Raw genomic sequence first — 21,005 nt, 5'->3', positions numbered from 1 at the left:
CTGTACAAGGTGTTACTTGTTTAAAAGATTACTCTCCACGACGGTGAATCTCACAGTGAATGCTGGTGATTTTGGGTGATTCAATCTGAAATATCTCAGTGTTTTATAACAAAGGTTATACATAGGAGGGTAGTAAATCAGAGTGCCATCACCTTCAATCATCAACAACTACTTATATCACAGGTTATGCGACATAGTCAATACCTATCTTGTTTAAGTGTATGTGGACCTACAAATGTCTTTTTGTTTTTGTATTAATTAGCTATTTGCATGAAGTTTTGTTCATGTAGACACAGAAATCATCTTTTATAATATGTAGATTCTCACGACAGAATTGGTCAGTTTCTTACTTTATTGATCTTGTAAGTCTACGTCTCTCAAGGAATCCACGTACCACACACTGTAAAATAAATTGTAAAACAGATAATTAAAAGCCTACTTCTCTCAGAATCATGAGTGCATGTACAATACTGTTCTTATTCTATCTTTTAGTGGTCTAAAGTTTAAAATCTTATTCAAATACAATGTAATTGTTATTCATTCTACATTGTTCTTCTATTTAAAAATGTTAAAATGTGATGTATCCAGGTTTTAAATACTGAACAAGTCTACCATGTTTACTCTGTACATTGCAGAAGATCATCATGATCATATCATGCATGTTCAGGAATCTGATGTTCAGTAGTTGTCGTTTGTTGATGTGGTTCATAAGTGTTTCTCGTTTCTCGTTTTTTATATAGATTAGACCGTTGGTTTTCCCGTTTGAATGGTTTTACACTAGTAATTTTTTTGGGGCCCTTTATAGCTTACTGTTCGGTGTGAGCCAAGGCTCCGTGTTGAAGACCTTACTGTGACCTATAATGGTTTACTTTTATAAATTTTTACTTGGATGGAGAGTTGTCTCATTGGCACTCATACCACATCTTCTTATATCTATGTCTTCCTGTACTGTTTATAACATTGTTGTACGACATCTATTTATAAGTATAGTCACAAATAATAAGTGTTCAATCTTGTTTATAGTACCAAACCAAATTTTCCATGTATCATATTTTCAACAAATATTTTTATAATTTTTTTTTTATTTTACTTGATCGATCAAGGACCCAAAATGCGAAATGACAATAAACAATTACAATTTGCAAAAAAAAATGTTTCTATCCATAATAAGACATAATAAAATGCTTCGCTGGGGCGCAGCTTGATACGACCGCAGAGGTTGAACCCTGAACAGTTGGGGCAAGTATGGACACAACATTCAAGCTTGATACAGCTCTGAATTTGGATTGTTATTAAATATTTGACACAGCATAGGTTTCTGACACAGAAAGAATGTGGTCTAAGAACTTGATTTTTTTTAATTTACCTATTATGGTCCAATGTCCAAAATCAAAATACATGGTTAGATTCAGCATATCAAAGAACCCCATATATTCAATTTTTGTTAAAATCAAACAAAGTTTAATTTTGGACCCCAACTTAGACAAACTTGAAAACTGGGCCCATAATCAAAAATCTAAACACATGTTTAGATTCAGCATATCAAAGAACCCCAAGAATTCAATTTTGGCTAAAATCAAACTAAGTTTAATTTTGGACCCTTTGGACCTTAATGTAGACCAATTTAAAAAACGGGACTTAAAATTAAAAATCTAAATACACGGTTAGATTTGGAATATCAAAAAACCCCAATAATTCAATTTTTGATGAAATCAAACAAAGTTTAATTTTGGACCCTTTTGACCTCAATATGAACCAATTTGATAGCGGGGCCACAAATAAAAAATCTAAGTTCATGGTTAGATTCAGCATATCAAAGAACCCCATATATTCAATTTTTGTTGAAATCAAAAAAAATATAATTTTGGACCCCAACTTGGACCAACTTGAAAACTGGGCCCATAATCAAAAATCTAAACACATGTTTAGATTCAGCATATCAAAGAACCCCAAGAATTCAATTTTTGTTAAAATCAAACTAAGTTTAATTTTGGACCCTTTGGACCTCAATGAAGACCAATTTAAAAAACAGGACCCAAATTAAAAATCTAAAAACACGGTTAGATTTGGCATATCAAAGAACCCCAATAATTCAATTTTCGATGAAATCAAACAAAGTTTAATTTTGGACCCTTTTGACCTCAATATGAACCAATTTGATAGCGGGGCCTACAAATAAAAAATCTAAATACATGGTTAGATTCAGCATATCAAAGAACCTCATATATTCAATTTTTGTTGAAATCAAACAAAGTTTAATTTTGGACCCCAATTTGGACCAACTTGAAAACTGGGCCCATAATCAAAAATCTAAATACATGTTTAGATTCAGCATATCAAAGAACCCCATATATTCAATTTTTGTTGAAATCAAACAAAGTTTAAATACTGGAACCTATCTTGGACCAACTTGAAAACTGGGCCCATAATCAAAAATCTAAACACATGTTTAGATTCAGCAAATCAAAGAACCCCAAGAATTCAATTTTTGTTAAAATCAAACTAAGTTTAATTTGGACCCTTTGGACCTCAATGTAGACCAATTTAAAAAACAGGACCCAAAATTAAAAACCTAAATACACGGTTAGATTTGGAATATCAAAGAACCCCAATAATTCAATTTTAGATGAAATCAAACAAAGTTTAATTTTGGACCCTTTTGACCTCAATATGAACCAATTAGATAACGGGGTCCACAAATAAAAAATCTAAATACATGGTTAGATTCAGCATATCAAAGAACCCCATATATTCAATTTTTGTTGAAATCAAACAAAGTTTAATTTTGGACCCCAATTTGGACCAACTTGAAAACTGGGCCAAAAATCAAAAATCTAAATACATGTTTAGATTCAGCATATCAAAGAACCTCATATATTCAATTTTTGCTAAAATCAAACAAAGTTTAATTTTGGACCCTTTGGACATTAATGTAGACCAATTTGAAAACTGGACCCAAAATTAAAAATCTAAATACACTGTTAGATTCGGCATAACAAATAAATAAATGTGATCAAAGATTTTACAAATCTAATGCGCCATACTGTGCAATTAAAGATTACTTCTTGAAATTTTTCAATATTTGAAATTTGAAAAAAAAATAATATTTGAAGAATAATTCTTTTTAATTTCTGAAATCTGAAATGAGAAAAAATTGGCCCCCCACAATTTCTTTTTATCCCCCCCCCCTTTTTCCCCCAAAAAAATTCTTTCCCTCAAGATATGGTCATAATCTCAATTCAAATTTCCAATGGAGTTGGCAACCATAATTACCCATTTAAATTTACCATAGTGCTAACTTAATCTATTTTATAATAGAATTAATAAAAATATAGTGTCAAATCTTTCATATGGATTTTTTTGTAAAAAAAAAAGATGAAAACATTTGCAGATATTTTTACTGGTCTTCCTTTATAAATATGCATTTCTTTAAACATAATTTAAAAGCAGTGTAAGGGAAGTAACCAAAACGTTGTATTTGGATTACCTCCCTTACACTGTTTTAGATTATCTTTATTGTTCATTAACCATTACTTTATACATAATTTAAAAGCAATGTAAGGGAGATAATTTCAATGATGTATTTGATTTATCTCCCTTACACTGCTTTAAATTATGTTTTGTACTAAAGTATTTGTCCATTAACCAGGACAACCTTGTTTTTCCCCCTTTTTTGCCCCTAATTCCTAAACGGTATGAGCCATAACCCCCCAAAGCAAATCCTAACCATCCCTTTGTGGTATGGAAACTTGTAGTATAATTTCAGAGAGATCCATACACCGTTCCACAGTTATTGTCTGGAAACTAGAAAATGCTCATTTTTGGCCCCTTTTTGGCCCCTAATTCCTTGACTGTTGGTACCATAACCCCCAAAATCAATCCCAACCTTCCTTTTGTGGTATTTAACCTTATGGTCAAATTTCAAAAAGATCCATTCACTTAAACTAAAATTAGAGTGCGAAAACCAATATGTATTCGGACGACGACGCAGGACGACGACGACGACGCCGGACGACGACGACGACGACGACGACGACGCCAACGTCATACCAATATACGACCACAAAATTTTTTTGCGGTCGTATAAAAATTGCAAGTCTATAAAGTTTAACTTGGAGTATGAATTATATACAAAGGTTTAACCTGAGCCTGAAGAAAGAAATGAAAATGGCATTCAAATGGTTTCAAAACCAGAATAGACACCAAGGGCTTTATCATATAAATCTAAAGATTTTGGTTCTTCTCGCCTGAATTTTGATAACTGCAATCTGTCTCTTCTTCTCATAGGCTCTGTCATCTCTTAGTGCTTTTGTTTGGTCTAAAAAACTTTTCTTCTGAGCATCTACCTTACCAAACATTCTGAAATGTATGATTTATACATAGGATTTCTTTGTCAAATACATTGTTGTATATTAGATAAAAAAAAAGTTATGGATTATGCATGTAGGTATTGGTAAGCATCAAGGATAATTTCTTTGGTGAGTTTCTCCTTGAAGCACTCAGTAGTGGTGCTGCAGGCTATAAGGTATTTAGCTGAATTTAGTCTCCGAATGACCTTAGATCCGTCTCCGAATGACATTAGATCTGTCTCCTAATGACCTTAGATCTGTCTCCGAAAAACCTTCGCACGTCAAGTAACAATCACTTTTTAATTATGACATCAAATTTTTTAAATTGTGATGTCAAATTTTACAGGAACTTGTGTGATTTTAAGTAATGGCAGACACATTTGCATACAAGTGTAACTAGTGTAACTATGTCTATACACCTTATCGCTTTTCAGTCCAATCCGGAAAAAACAGTTATTTAGACAACTTCCTGTTTGGGTCAACAGGGAAAAAAACAAAGGTCATCAGTAACGAGCTGAGGAAGGGAAAAATTTAGAAAGCGATCAATAGGAAACTTTGATAGATTATGATCCACTTTCATGACTTTTTTTGAAACTCAAATTATAGTCAAAAAGATATTTTGTTTGAAGTATTTACGATGTTTTAAACATGTCTCATTAAAAAGTATCATGCATGGTGCATTGTTTAAACAGGGTCCCAGATAGCTTCAACTGGATGAAAAAGTTGTGTAATTTTAGGGGTAGGTCTTTTCACTGCCGAACACCGCCAAACACCCCAAAAGTGAATAAAAACTATGAAAAAATCAATAATGTGTGTCAATTAAAGCAGAAAACTGTTGAATTTGTTGATTTTGTATCGCAATTTCAAAAACCAATTTAACAGTGATACACATGTAGCGTTTGTGAAAGTCTATTTATTATGTCATTGTTTCTGTGAATCAAATACATAATGATTCAATGTATATTTCAATATAATTATTTTAGGTATTTTTTTGGTTCTGAGCAGATGAATTCTTTTTTTATTTTGTTCAATATATATATTTATGTAGTTTTAGGGTCTGTTTTTTGTCATTCTGTAGTTCAATTTCGCCTTCCTGATACTGCCTTAGTTTTTAACAAACAAACAAATAAAAGTTATATTTCTTAATAAATATTTGTTTGTATTTTTTATTCTGGACAAAAACGACACTTCATTGGAATATCAATTTACTGAACAATTTCAGAACACGGGAGCTTGGATGACAAAAACTATATATTTCTTGTGTTCTGCAGTGTCCTGATCCCGAAATCCTGGGCTTAAAAACATGGAATCCTGAGGTCCCGAATTTAAAAAAAATTTAAATCCCGACATCCCTAAATTCGAAAAAAGAATTCCCTGATCACGAAAGGATCAATCCCGAGCTTAAAAACACCCGATCCCGGAGTCCCGATAAAGGTCCTACCCCCCTCATTACAACAAAAGTTAAAATAAATAAATTAAAAAAAAATGATAAAAAAAGTATAATTATGGGTGTTCGACGGTGTTTTGCAGTGTTGATGACTCTTCTACTTTTTGGGTGTTATTAATTGCATGGTTTCGTTTCCTTTTTATTTGTCAAGCTTTTTACTAAAATACCTAAAATAGATAAGATAACATAATAAAATATTGTCTTTTTTCATAGATTTAGATTATTTTGGGGTGTTCAGCGGTGTTTTGAGGTGTTCGGTGGTGTGCGGTGGTGAAAAGACCTACCGTAATTTTAGAACTTATCCGGAATGGAATAAATAGTGATTAGGTGTATTAGTTCAATTAATTTGTTCCAATCTTTTTTTTCAATCTTTGATTGTATGTCCAATTGTTATGATGTAATTTGTCATAGTAATTAATTATACTAATAAAAAATCAAATCACACTTTTTTTTAATTACAACTGTCAGATACTGCAGGAACATATATATATAGATATACTGTTCCCAGGATACTGAGATAGATAATTATGACAAAAAATATAAAATTAAAAAGAGAGACTGCCATCTGACGATCCACAATATTCACAGCATCATTTTTTTTTTTTTTCATTTAACTGATATTGTCTTCATCGTAAATGAAACATTGCTAGTTACCTAATTTCCTCTCATTTCCATATCGTATTTGTGTTTGTTGTCAATATTTTCCTTTGGCTTTTCCTTCCATCACTTTTTAATATTGATTATCTCCCTTTCTATTCCAATAAGCTAAATTATGTCTGTCTAATCCAGTGTCTACATATTTCGCATTATTTATTGTATTCCCGCTGTTTGGTAAGTTGGAACAATGAACAATTAAGCTATGCACATTTTGTAACATGTATATTTTGTTTGTATAATTCCGAGCATTAATCTTTTTAAAGGTAGTAATTTGTTCGTTTGCTTTTGTTTTACCTTTTTACAGAAAAAGAATAGAAAACGCAGCCATCAGTGCCTGACTAACAGGCTTAAATAGTAAGATTTAACCGAAGCAAGACATCTCGGCACATTACAAACTCGGCACATGTCAACTCGGCATAGTGCAAACTCGGCACATTACAAACTCGGCATATTACAAACTCGGTCCAATAAAAATGTGTCAGATATATTATTGTGCCAATAGACAAAAACGTCTTTTAAAAATAGTTTTGAAAATAGAAAATCATTATGTAAAATTGAGCATAAATAAATATTTGTGTTTGTATTTAATATATTTTACGCTGAAATTCATTTTTTTTCTTTTTCTTTTTCTATAAAAAGTTAGATAAACATTAAAAATTGCATCCCCGTTTTTCAACGTATCTAATAAACTGTTGTAACACTAAACTGTAATAAATATGTAACATTGTCAATGATTTTATTATTGTTTCCTATTTAAATTATGTATTTTATTGATTATATTGTTATGATTTTATGATTATCTCCAATTAACTGCAATAAAAAGAATAGGATGGCTACCTTTATCCTTTTAATTAGAGAAGTTTCAGGAAACAGGTGTTGATTATATATTGCAGTATAATTATCACATGATAATTAATAACAGCGGTATTTAATGACAGCCTGATAACATTTTTATGATATCCCGTTAGTATAGCAGCTTGAGTTAATGCTGCTGAACTCCATGTGACAAATGCATACCAATTAAAATGTCAAGTACCGCCTCTTTTTAAATTTATTGCGTAAAAAGTACATATATATCTGGTAACAAACTAAAAATATAATCATAGTCTTTTAATATTTTTAAATTGTTTCACGAATTGCTCTGTATATCCGCTTTAATATTTAATACTTTCGTCCAAAAATGGGCACAGACCATTGTGTCGAGTGTTCCCGTGTTGTCACTACCAGACAACAAGCACTGACCTGTGATAACTGTGAAAGATGGGTACACAGAGTTTGTAATACAGGTATGTATATATATTAATTACATATTAATATATTGAATTTGTTTTTAATTTTTTTCTCTCACTATTTCAACGAATTTTTATCTTACAATTTTGTTTATGATTTAGTTAGATGAATCATCATCTTAAAATGCTTATGAAAAAATGCTACATACAGTTATCTTATTTATAATAAAATATTATTTTAAGAACTTGTTACTATTTATGCAACATATGGATAATTACTAGTAATAAATTGTTACGTTTTCTATCAATTTTGGGACATTTTGTCCGTTAACCTGAAATAATTGTCTTTAAAATGTATCACATATATATACTAGTATATATAGTTAACACATCTAATGTCATTCCGATGTTCTTCCTTTTATTTAAATTAATACTAAGAAGAGCGTAGTTTTCCGTAGTTCAATATATTAAAGTAAATACTGAGTAGGAAAACACATATTAAACTTTATACATAAGTACATCACTGAAGTGTCTCCTTACTTTGACTCTATAAAATTATCTCGCTCCAAGTCTTGTTATTTTCATTATTATTTGTTCTCGAATTTTCAACATAAAAAATGCACGTATATGATCACATTTTCAGGCATTAATCAAACAGACTATCGTCGTCTTATGAAAGGAAAGCTTGACATTGCATTTACTTGCAATCTATGCAAGAACACAACAGAAAATGCTCCTGTAGAATCCACCAGATTAGAGCAAGACAGTGAGCAACGTTCCACACTGACAGGATATGGTACCTTCAATATCTCCTTGATTAGCAGAAAATCAAACTCTATAAATTCCACATTCACAGAAGTACCTTCAGCTACGAGCAATCCAACAAATCTTCCCCATGCATCGCCAGTTAATACACCACACAGAAGTGGTTTATTACGAGTGCCAAGACGTATTCTGTCGCCATTGTCACCTAACAGGACATATAACGTTGTAAGTGTGGCACCAGAACAGTCATTAATGCAGCCACCAACATATAATACAACGAGAATACTCAGCCCTTCACTGCCCGATGCACCTCAGACACATTCAAACAGAACAACCAGTGTGCATCCTCTATCGCCCTTACCACTTGATGCGTCATTTGACTTTACCCATCACCAAGATGAAAATGACGACCAGGAGATTGTTGAAAAGTAAGATATATATATATATATATATATATATATATATTAAACAAATGTTTTACTTAAATGAATTTTTCGACTTTCATAAAATATGTCATAACATGAAAAAAAAAAACATATTGATTTCTTTGAAAAGTGTTTACACAAATAAATATTGCATTTCATAGCTTCAAAACTAGTCCTTACTTTCACAGAATGCTTATTATGTTTTCGTTTATTTTCACAGTTCCATACAAGAGCCGGAGTTGCCTGACACAATTTTACCAGATGGTCCACCTACATTTTCTATAATAGAAAAGGGGACACAAAGAAGTAATTTAAAACTGGTTAGCAGTGACGGTTACGAATACACAAAGAAGGTATATATTTTTTTCTAAGTACAGAATTGATATCTCTCGACAATTATCTTTTTAAAGCTTTGGCAAAAAGGTATCCACTTAAAATTATAAATGGTATGAATATGAATTATGAAATTAAAGTTAGACTTTTGATATCCTTGAAATATTAGCGGTTTACTAAGATAAGTTAATTACTGTACGACATGTATATTCTTTATATTTTAGATGTCTAAAGGCAATTTCACCTACTGGAGATGCATCAAACGATCAAAAGATGCGTCAATGTGACGTTTAACCATTTTAAATTTGAAAGTTGAAGGTTAAATTAAAAACATGTACACTTTACATGTATAGAATGTTTTGTATATCTTTCGTTGTATCTTTGTACCCCTGATATATTTGTATCTAAATCTCCTATTATATATACATGTAGGTTCTTGAATGTTTGAAGAAGAAGATTGGTGTACTCCATGTGGAAGGGTTTTGCTTGGACTTTGAAAAAGGTAAATTGAAAAATAAATCGAAATAACTTTAAATTGGTGTAAAATTAACTGAAAACTCTAGTACACTTTTGAGTACGGTGGATTTAGACACTAGCAACCTCTAATTATAGACGATTGACAATACATAGAATTGCTAATGACTTAGTAAGTGGTTTAATCTTTCATTTTCTCTTAACAGGTGCTTGGAAAGCAATACGACAGATCTTTCCAAATGCAAGCATCAAAGGTTGTGCTTTCCATTTCGGTCAAGCCATTTGGCGGAAAGTTCAAGATTTGGGACTGAAAACAACGTACAGCTCAAGAGGAGTGGAATATAGATACATCCGTACGTTGATGGCTCTGCCTTTCTTGCCTCACTCGGATATAAGACCAGCTTTCAATACACTGAAAGAACGTGCAAACTCCCAGGAATTAAAAGAGCTCGTTGTATACATCAGTTCAACATGGTTCGAAGGTCGATATTGGTGTCCAAGAACATGGTCAATCTTCCAACATTCCATTCGCACAAATAATGATGTTGAAGGTATACATATATTATGTTCTCTAAGAGCAATACTTATAAACCAAACGTCTATATATTATTCAACAATCTTTCTTACGTGAATCTTAGCAACGCCAATATTAAATAAATAAACATTAGATTTAAATTTCTGTATGATGTACATATTTCTTGATTTATATTAGTTTAAATCACAGGGGGGGTTTATAGAAATACGCAGCCACGGTGTATAAATGATTAACCTTTGGTCTAAATTAAAATTCAAAAATTATGCCTGTTATTTTTTTCTCATCGTAATTATTATATAAAATTGCTTTTTATGAATCATTTCCATAAATATATTCATTAATGTGCCGAGTATGTATTGGTAATGTGCCGAGTTTGTATAGACCGAGTTTGTACTATGCCGAGTTTAACATGTCCCGAGTTTGTAGTGTGCCGAGATGTCCTGTATTCGATTTAACTATACAAATCCTTGATAACACTTATCTTTAAAAGTGTTGCAAAATTTGTCGAGAAAAGTGTAAAAAAGCTAGAATCTGGCTTGGAAGGTAATGAAAAAAAAATCTGCATACACTTACCAGTGGCGGATCCAGAGAGGGTCTTATCCCCCCCCCCCCCCCCCTTTTTTACTTTTTTTTTTATTAAGACTGTAAAATGATTGATCAGATTAGATTTCGTTAACTTTGCCGTTTCCCGTTTATTTAATTTTTATGCGACAATTCGTTACGTAAAGATATTATTCGCTCGTATTTACGTATATAATATTATTGATTATGTCAAAGTCACGTAATTCGCTACCGTGGAGTTGACCAGTACGTCGCAAAAACGTCACTCAGTCATTTTGAAATTCAAATTACGGTAACACATTGCTAAGGCTGAGGATGACAGGCATGACGCTTTCGAAGCGACAAAGAATGGAGCAAGGACGTATTGACTCCTATTTGACAATTCCACCTAACAGAAGATAATACTCTATTACAATAACATGATAAAAACTTGGCAAATGATTCAATTCTACGCCCCCTTTTCAAAAATCATGGATCCGCCCCCCCTGCTAACGAAAATTTTCAAAGATCTAGAAGGTAAAGTAATTAACACACTGGAAACTAGTGTGCAAGCTATTCATGAATGAAATCAGAAGTCTGGTGATATGTATGATCAATGTAAAACTGAATATAAAACTTTGACTGGACAATTAAATAAGCGTTCCAAATTAAAAAAAAGTTGACAATATTGAGAAATTTTTGGAGCAAAGTAATTTGATCTCCGTGGACAAGGATTTGTATAGTGTCACTATACAAATCCTTGCCGTGACCAATGGTGACATCAACAAATTAGGTGCATGACAATGTAATAAAATGAGATTACAGACAAATTATTAGACATTTAGTGTAACAGTTGCCAGCGAGATCACCGTCAGCGACCGCGACCCGATGGTAAAATACATGTTAACTGTATCTAGTTCTAAATAGTCATTTTTTTTTAAATAATTGTCAAAAAGTTCTAGCAAAAATTGGCAGTGTTCATTAAAGCACGATTAATAAAAAATACATTTAAGATATGGATTTTCAATCGTTGAGTTTTGAAGATAGACCTCATTCTTTGTCCTTTAATTTATAAATAAAACAATATATATATATATATTTTCTAAGTGTTTTTTTTTTTAATTTTGTCTAAAGATTATATAGCAGCTAAATTCTTTGAAACTTAAACAGCGTCTTATTTGTCCTTTAATTTATGATTCAGAAATATATATTTTTATTAGTGTCTTTTTTATTTTTTTGCCTAAGTTTTGTCCAGAAGCTTTCTTTGTGACTTTAATATTGTGTATTTGCTGAACAATTAAGAACAATTTAAGAGGGAGGAACACACCGAATAGTTGATTTATATAATATATAAGTCATATTAATTATAACGAATATTAGAGAGTTAATTGTATGGAATCAAAATAACTATCATGCAAGTTGGGTATTCAGCGACCGATATAAGTAGGGTATTCAGCGACCGGTATAAGTGCAAACACAAATTGAGGACATTGACATATGGCCAGTGTATATCAATATGGATTAAAGCTCGACAGGTATCAGTCTCAAAATTTCCATCGACGTCCGTCATCTGTCATCGGTCTGTCGTCGACCGGCGAAACTTTAAAACATTTTCTTTAGAACTGACCCGCCACCAAACCATAATCTCCGCTTTGGCTTTAAAACAGCAATTGTAATGACGCTAACTGCCTCCAAACATGGTTTCTACCATTACTTTAAATGGAAATACCATGCGACATACCCTGAGTAATTAATACCATGCGACATACCCTGAGTAATTAATACCATGCGATATACCTTGAGTAATTAATACCATGCGATATACCCTGAGTAATTAATACCATGCGACATACCCTGAGTAATTAATACCATGCGACATACCCTGAGTAATTAATACCATGCGACATACCCTGAGTAATTAATTAAAGTTTAAATAGACTTGCAGTTTTCTGTAAAAACGAAAAGGATAAACAACATTGATACATTTGAATTTGATCTTTCTAATATCATAAAACATTATATAAATAAAGGTGGTTTTGAAGGAATTCATTGGTATGTGTTTCATGGTCACTCATAACCTAAATCAGTCTTACATAAATTCCGTAAAACAATATTTATTGCTTATTCTTCCAATGAAATTTGAATGCTTCAAAATTAGTTTCGTATAAAAATGAACTGATATTAAAAAAAAAATAAATTATCTGCATAAGATGTGTAAATTTTTCAGTGCTCTTGCCGTTGAAAACAGGATTGGCAGGTTACATGAAACATAATCATTATAAAAATGTGCTATTTGTCTGCTGATATCGCGCAGTTAAAATAAAAAACGTTAAGTAAGGACTTATATAAATACACATCCTATTACATATGTGATGACTTGAATAGTAATGCTGTTTGATTGCAACAAAACTATGTCCTGTCAAACAAAAGTACAAAACTTTTGAGAAGCTAGACTTTTATTGATGCATAAACAGATTTTAAATCAACTATCTTTGATTTTTATCAACATGAATAAATATAACATGCAATAAATTAATATAAATAGAATAAACTGTATACTTTTAAAATACTTTAACAGTTTACATTAGAATGATATTGTAAATTGCGCAGAGTTTATAGCACTTGTTTGTTGACTGAGATGTCACGACCCTCATAATTAAATTAAACTACGTCACTCACAGGTGCCCGTTTTTGCCGTAATTAGCTTATGTGACAATCGCGAAATGGAAGAACAAGAAAAAGCAGCTATTGACAGAAATCATGATTTATTAATAAATAATATAATATTAACGGAGGAATTTTATAATCAACTAAGATGGAATCAAGTTCTACCAGAATCAATGATCACTGATGTGCAGGTATGTCATTATTTTTTTTTAACTGAGATCTTGTATCTACTTTATTCTAACAGTTGATTTTTTTTTTTATAATTTCCCATAATTGATATTTTAACACATGTTCCCATTTTTCATGAGAAATCATTGCTTCATTCATGCAACAAACTGAAATGTACTGTTTCTATTATTCGTCATTTACTTTATTTATTACAGATTTCGTTTTTCTAGATGAAGATAAAGTTCTACGTGTATCTTAACAGATTAGACTATAGATATAATCATCTCATGTTTACTAACTGTACTTTAACTTGAAGCTTTTTGCATAAGGAAAACCTGGTTTTATTTATTAAAAAAACATTTTCTCACATGGAATAGTTATGATATTATCAGTCTTTGCTCTTATCCCTATACCAACGTTAATACTTCGTGCTTATGATTATACTCAACTTATCTTTAAATGTTTTTAATTTTTGTTACAAATGAACAGTCTTTTTTCCCCTTAGTATTATATAATCTATAGTTTGACTCAAGCGGTTTATTATCAGTCTTTGCTATTACCCCTATACCAACGTTAATGCTGCGTGCTTATGATTATTCTCAACTTATCTTTAAAGGTTTTTAATTTTTGTTACAAAAGAACAGTCTTTTTTTTCCAGTGTATTATATATATGCATTTATCTGCTACCACACCATCCATCTACAAACAGTTACTTGTAATATAGACATGGATTCAGAATAACTTAGAAGTAACGTAACCTAACTTCATATGTGTGACGGATGACTATGTACACCGAAAACACAAGAGTTGTCCTCCTTTTACTAAAACCAAACACCGTGCCTCTTTTTATAATACATTAAAAGGATGACAGTAATAAGGCCAAAACAATTATGTGTGTTTCCTATTTCACCAGTTTAAAAATAAGGGTAGGTAGGCAGGCTTTTTTTTCTTTTTTTTTGTGGATGGGTTTGGGGTGGGGGGTAGATAGATTCGGCTCTGACTGAGTGGGTGCTATTTACATAGGTGTATGGTTTCCATTCCATTCACATAATCGTATTTTTAGCATTCATGTGTTGATAATAGCGACCAGGGCTCACACTACTTTAGAATAATAAGGAGAAGTGTCTTCTCTTTTTGAAACGGACAAGGAGAAGTGGTGAGACTTAAAAGAGAAGTGCTCGTGGCGTACATGTTTGGTTTTTAAAATAAATAAAGGCCACTATATGTATCCTATTTTTTTTTTTATATTGTTCAAATATTACCTGAGAATACAATTAAAGCAACAGTTGTTTCAGTTATGTCGTAAATTGTCATTTATAGTTACACACTTATCACAATTATATTTCCAACCTCTTGTCAGAAACTACCAACTAAATATAGATAGACTACATTATTTAGAGAACTTTTTATTTATACCAAAGAGGAAAAGAAAGTTTCATATATTGATTTAGATTCAATGAGGTAAACTATTCTGTTTATGAAATTCATTATTTCTAATTAAAAAGATATATAAATTTAACAAATTTAAGCATCTTTATCAAAATTACCCGAACTATTGAACACTACAACAAAAACACCAACCACCAAAGACAAACAACAACGAACAATATAGCCTGACCTGATAGTGCAAGGACAAAATGTGGTGGGGTTTAATAATTTTTTCAAGTTTGCACAAACCTTTACTAGTGTGAGTGGTCAATGTTTGGTGAAAGTTTTTTCAAAAGGCAAACACTGGATCATGACACATAATCCCTAGAAATGCTTACTTGTAAATTTAGCTTTTTTACTCCAATACATTGCAGGCATGTAAGACGAAAGAAGAAAAAATAAAACATTTATTATACACACTGAAATTAAGAGGATCTGATGCTTTCCGGAAGCTACGACATGTACTGCATATCACAGGCCATAATTTTCTAGCAGACCAACTGTATGAAGAAGGTATATTATCTTTATTATGTAGGTTTTTTATATAAGAATACCGGTATAGAAATAACACCGTAAGCAGCGCAAGTGCTTATTCTGATTTTGAAATTCCCCCTAAAACAAATACGACTTGATAAATGAGAGATGATATTTATGAATGAAAGGAGTTGAAGGATTTATTAATGTCAGCAAAATAGCATTGATTGTCAAGGATTGAAATTTCTATTGGAAAGCCATGATATGTAACCATCAATAACTATTTTCATTTTTAAAATACACTAGCGATACACTTACATAAAAAAAAGAAAGATACAAGAAAAAGTCACAAAAATCACATTGTCGTAAAAGATCGTAAAAGAAGAACAGCAAGACATAACACATGGGTTTGGCTTTTATTCTATAAGAATAGAATAGAGAATGGAAACGGAGAATGTGTCAAAGATACAACAACCCGACCAAAGAGCAGAAAACAACCCAAGGCCACCAATGGATCTTCAGCGCAGCGAGAAAATCCCGCACCTGGAGGCGGGTTTCAGTTGGCCCCTATATAAACAATAATGTATACTAGTTCAGATAAATGGACGCCACACTTCTCCGAAACATACAAATGAACCGAAATTTAAAAAACACACAAGACTAAGAAAGACTAGAGGTTCCTGACTTGGAACAGGCGCAAAGGCGGGCTTAAACATGTTTTGTGAGATCTCAACCCTCCTCCTTGACCTCTAGCCAATGTGCCAATACGCGCAGTAAAACTAAGTTTAAAAGAAGTCTGAATCTGATATTAAAATAGAAAACAGTAGAAAGTAAGCAAAATGACAATGATCAACATAGATTAACAAAGGACTACTAGCAGTTACTGACGTTCCAGCTCCTGACCTCAATTAAACTGAAAGAAAGATTATGTTTTCGTCATGTGAAGACTTTATATTAGTTCAGTGGCAGTTTATGATAACAGTGTACTATAAAGTTATGTGCTTCATAATCTTTGGGCGTTTTCGCACAGTTTGGAGGGGGACACTTAAATTTTAAATGTTCTTGATACTGAAATTTCGGAATTGGAACAGAACAAAATAAAACAACCAAGACAAACATGCAAGTCTGACCCAGGCAAGTACCAACGAGCACCAATACATAATAAAACCAAATTCTGTTTTTCATTCATTATTTTTTTTTGCAGATAACGACGTCAGTATTATCAAGGCTAATGATCTTTTTAACAAGTTTCCATCCATCTTCAATCAAGTCTGTGATGATCTGAAAAGTAAATTTATAAAATACCTTGAAACTAAGGTAAGAACACCTAGTAGCCACATTTACCACACAAAGTGGACTTAACACTGGCGAATAAAATGCAAAATAAAAACAAATGGCTAAAGATGCAACCATAAGATATACCTTTGACCAATTCTTTATCTTGCATATTGTTCTTGTGACTTCTTCGCTACATTTATTGAGTTATGATGAATGGCTATTGTGTCTGTAATGAAGCATATACGAAACGGTTCTAACATGTACCGTAACTATTGACCAATTTTGCGGAACAATTTCACAGTATTTTACAATTGATGTGTTATGACTCTAAAATCAAGTAAAACTGTAACTTATCGTGGAACAAGTTTCCTTGGAAAAAGAAATAGAGGACAACTCCTTTGTTTTTTACATTAATTTAAAATTTTGTACAAATTAAGGACACGGCAATCCCGAAATGAATTAAATGAAGACTGTTCTCATTTGATTTTTATTTAAATACAGGTAAAAGAAAAGGCCCTTGCAAAATTTTGGAACAGGTTATCGTTAGAGAGATTGGAGGGACTAGAGAATAAGAAGACATGTTTCCTGCAGGAAAGGGACATGAGAGTTAAACTTGAAAATAAAAGAAAACAGGTATAACTGTCATAGTGTTTCTTTCTTTCTTTTTATTTTGTAAAATGAAGTACTATATACCTTGAGACTACTATTTCCAGATAATTTTATTTGATTTTTTTTCCAATTGAATTCCAAAGTTTTTGTCATTTTTAAAAATGTTACACGTTAAACATGTTAAAGGTATCATAGTTCTTTAGTAACATTTTGATGTTTGAATTTAATAGGGAACCTTAATTTAATTTTTTTGACTGTTTTGAAACATGGTAAGGTGAGTATATTAAACGTGTTTGCAGTATTTCTGATATCATCATTCAAAGTTTAGATTTGAAAAGCCATTTTGAAACTTGTAAACGTTGCACTATATTGATTGCTTCATGTTCGTCTGCTGAAATAAAGTCTGGAACGTTTTTTTTTCAAATCCAGATTGTCATTGTGCGTGATTTTCCGGGTCCTATAATTTTTCTGTTTCGATAATTTTGAGTATCTTCTTCTTCCTCCTCTTAGTTTAAACAATATTTTACTTTTCAAAACTACACAAATTACAATTATACAATAGCAATACAGGAATTCGGAAACAAGAAAAACATATATAAATCCTCCTCTTATTCAGAGTATACGTAAATTCTGAGAGTTTTAGTTAAACCAAACATAATACGCATGGGAAAAATACAGTTTGGGTATTTAGGGAACGACCATTCAACTTTACGAGGGGGAGGTTGGGGGGGGGGCGGGCTTTATTCATTCTAAAAACAATATTTCGTACCACGCAAGCATCACATTATTCAAATTTTTGTCACGCGATTTTTTTTATAAGAACTTAATATTAAACTAAATGGCAAAAAATCTCAATTGGAATTTTTTTCCACCCTTTAATCAAAATACTGTTTTCTTAAAGTTTTGGTTCAAAATATTTCTTTTTGAAAATAAACATAACCTAATCCTCCCCTCAGACAGAGTGGCTCGGGAAGCTTAATTTAGAACATGATATGCTATATACATCCACTTTATTTGAACTTTGGTGGATAGTTGTCTCGTTGGCAATCATACCACATCTCCTTATTTTCATATCTACTAGAAAAAACTCGCGCGAGCGCGGCTTGAAGACTACTTGAAATGTTTATGGTGATACACAGCTTGGGTTCGTGTTTCTCAAACTGTTTTTATGCACTGATGCATTATGTTGATAGTTTTTATTAATTTGTCAGTTCTTCTTCCATAGGAGTTTGAATGTCCAATTAGTAGCTTCTATTTCGGTGTTACACAGGTGTTCCTAGAACGGAGGAAATAACTCAGAGAAGAAGAAGACAACCTAGAACACTGATGATTAAAACATTTCTCAGTAGTGCTAGTTTGTAGTATTTCTTGTTTTTCGAAAGGGGCGAGTCAAGTTCTGTCTCTGTGTGACACGGGTGCTCTGAAAAAGGAGTAATTTACTAAGAGAAGAAGAAAACAATCAAATGATTAAACACATTTCTTCGAGTTTGTTATATTCCTTTTTTTAAGTGGTTTGAGTTGGCCGTGGGCCGAGTTGTCGGGCAGTACGTCGACTGAGCATGCGCGAAAGTTTATAAGACACGGATCGATAACGATCTCCGAATTTAGATATTTTCTCAAAAATGGGCGTTTTCTGTGGAAAAAAGATTGTTTCAAAGACAAATTTAGGGAGTACAAAACACTACATTTATACGTCATATCACAATTATTTCCGACTTTGTATGGTTTCAGAGTAGTTGCGGCACAATGAAATCGGTCTTTTCCTTTAGCAGTATAGATACCCAATGAAAACACACAAAAAAAACCCCAACAATTTTCCAAGTGTTTTCATTGGGTTTAGAGCAGCGTTCTAGGTTAATATGCCACAACCCCTAGCTGTGCCCAAGAGTTTTTAAATGGTCGTTCCCTAAAGACAAGATTAATACGTTGCTAACTGTTGACAAATGCATTTTTCAGGTGAGTTGTCTGAAGGAGGAATTATCGGACATGGACGAAAAATTAAGGAAGAGAGAACTGGAAATTCAAGTTTTTGAAAAAGAAAGAGATGAAACAAGAAAGAGGTTTAAGACGGAGCTTGCAGTTCAAGCTAGATTTAATGCAGCAAACAATAGTTCAATAATCAGACTTAGGGAGAAATTCGTCTCTTTTAACGAAAAGGTTAAAATTTTAAATCGGCAAATTGCTGAATTTTTATCAGTAAACGAAAATTTAAACGATAACCAGGATAACGAAAAACTTTCACGATTAGAGCAAAATGTTAAAACAATACTTCATATTGTAAAGCAACAGCAGGATACAGTAGAAAGTAAGACGACGGAACGTGAATCAGTTCTTGCTCTTCTTAAGAAATCAACAAACAAGTCTGAGCCTCTGTCTGATATAGTCAAACGTTACTTAGAAAGAGAGGAAAAAGCAAAATCCATTGTTAACAGGGAAATAGAGAAGCTGATCGAAATTCTACGTAAATCGAACAAACCGCAGTATAAAAACAAGTCAAATGCTGGTACTGACATGAAACATCTACGAAACATGGTAGCGACTGTCCGAGTTGAAGTGGAGCATCTGAAGAAAAAGTTGGAATGGAAAGACGACCAAATTACGGATTTAATCAAAGAAACCATGATGCTTAGACAATATCAGAAGACAAAGGATGATAACACAGTTAGTGAAACCTTGAAAGGGGCCATTGTAACCTCACCTGTATCATCCCCGGATTCTACTTATGAAATGCAATTGGCATACAAGAAGTTTGATAACTATCTGGCAAGTAACCCAGCACTTCCGAATAGAAATCGCCGTCGTGGGTCATTAGCAGATGTTGACTTGGAACCAGACCCTGACGAGACAGACATATCATTTGTCGATAAAAAAGATTATCAGGGACCAGAAACACCACGTGTCAAGTTCCCTGAATTAGAATTGACTAAAAGTGAGAACACTCCTAGATCTAAGACGTTTTACCGAAGGTATTCTGAAATGTCTGAACAAGATCTAGCAACAATACTAGAAACTGACGACAATGTAGAATTTGAGAAGCTAATGACACTCATCGCCAAGAAAACACAGCCAGCAAAATTACCACTTATCTGCAAAGACGCAATGTCAGTCGATTTTTCTCGGGAATCACTTGGAACTGATAACATTTAAATCGTGGTGTTTTTTAAACGACTGTTTGTTATACTTACAATTTTCGACACGCGTTACCCTTTCAAGAGTGCATTGTTTTGTTGTTTACCAATTAGACATACCATATTAATTTAATACATTAAAGTGATTAGTGTCTAACAATAAAAAAACCCATTAAACTTACACGACAGCACGAGCCTGTAACTGTTAACATGAATTGTCTAAGTTCCAATCTGAGAAGACACAGATCTCAATCTAAAGTACTCTTTATGCATAATAGTTGCAAATACAAGCATGCTGTTGTAAATAGTACAAGTCATAGGTACTTCATACATATATCCGCCCTGAGGTGAGATTTGAGTTACTCAGTGTATATTTTTGTGTGGTTGGCGGTTGCTAAGTTTTGTCTTGTTTTGTTATTTTGTATATTTTTATTATGATGTTTTTGTGAAGGTTTTGGTTTCTGACTGCTCTCCTTGGTATTTTTGAACTTTGTCTTTT

General features: G+C 32.4%; 3 protein-coding genes across 3 annotated transcripts in view; 2 read left to right on the top strand and 1 right to left on the bottom strand.

Moving 5' to 3' along the window:
- LOC127712662 (ubiquitin-protein ligase E3B-like) overlaps positions 1-6,537 on the bottom strand; it is a 37,189-nt gene extending 30,652 nt beyond the window's left edge. The window contains exons 1-3 of the mRNA XM_052219233.1: positions 6,451-6,537; positions 4,248-4,359; positions 351-400 (exon numbers count right to left, since the gene is read on the bottom strand). Of these exons, the coding sequence (XP_052075193.1) occupies positions 351-400; positions 4,248-4,358 (161 nt within the window). The 5' untranslated portion in view covers position 4,359; positions 6,451-6,537. The remainder of the gene's footprint in view (positions 1-350; positions 401-4,247; positions 4,360-6,450) is intronic.
- Positions 6,538-8,197: 1,660 nt separating this feature from the next.
- On the top strand, positions 8,198-9,492 carry LOC127711943 (uncharacterized). Its single transcript, XM_052218099.1, has 3 exons — positions 8,198-8,875; positions 9,093-9,225; positions 9,430-9,492. Exons 1-3 carry the CDS (start codon positions 8,310-8,312, stop codon positions 9,490-9,492), a joined length of 762 nt encoding a protein of 253 aa, XP_052074059.1. The 5' UTR covers positions 8,198-8,309.
- A 3,985-nt stretch (positions 9,493-13,477) lies between these two features.
- LOC127711942 (myosin-8-like) lies at positions 13,478-20,667 on the top strand. The gene is made up of 5 exons (XM_052218098.1): positions 13,478-13,612; positions 15,392-15,530; positions 16,696-16,808; positions 17,271-17,402; positions 19,335-20,667. Exons 1-5 carry the CDS (start codon positions 13,478-13,480, stop codon positions 20,523-20,525), a joined length of 1,710 nt encoding a protein of 569 aa, XP_052074058.1. The 3' UTR covers positions 20,526-20,667.
- Positions 20,668-21,005: the final 338 nt, after the last annotated feature.

Source organism: Mytilus californianus, unplaced genomic scaffold, assembly GCF_021869535.1.
Source record: "Mytilus californianus isolate M0D057914Y unplaced genomic scaffold, xbMytCali1.0.p SCAF_8, whole genome shotgun sequence".
Classification (NCBI taxonomy): domain Eukaryota; kingdom Metazoa; phylum Mollusca; class Bivalvia; order Mytilida; family Mytilidae; genus Mytilus; species Mytilus californianus.
This window is presented reverse-complemented; position numbering and strand designations above follow the sequence as displayed.

What these genes read in the sequence shown, in the direction of transcription:
- LOC127711942 (XM_052218098.1), top strand. Translation starts at nt 13,478, where the DNA reads ATGGAAGAACAAGAAAAAGCAGCTATTGACAGAAATCATGATTTATTA. An exon ending in AGACCAACTGTATGAAGAAG is followed by an intron (nt 15,531 to 16,695) that starts GTATATTATCTT and finishes TTTTTTTTGCAG; the next exon opens with ATAACGACGTCAGTATTATC. An exon ending in TAAAATACCTTGAAACTAAG is followed by an intron (nt 16,809 to 17,270) that starts GTAAGAACACCT and finishes ATTTAAATACAG; the next exon opens with GTAAAAGAAAAGGCCCTTGC.
- LOC127711943 (XM_052218099.1), top strand. Translation starts at nt 8,310, where the DNA reads ATGATCACATTTTCAGGCATTAATCAAACAGACTATCGTCGTCTTATG. An exon ending in GACCAGGAGATTGTTGAAAA is followed by an intron (nt 8,876 to 9,092) that starts GTAAGATATATA and finishes TTATTTTCACAG; the next exon opens with TTCCATACAAGAGCCGGAGT. An exon ending in GTTACGAATACACAAAGAAG is followed by an intron (nt 9,226 to 9,429) that starts GTATATATTTTT and finishes TTTATATTTTAG; the next exon opens with ATGTCTAAAGGCAATTTCAC.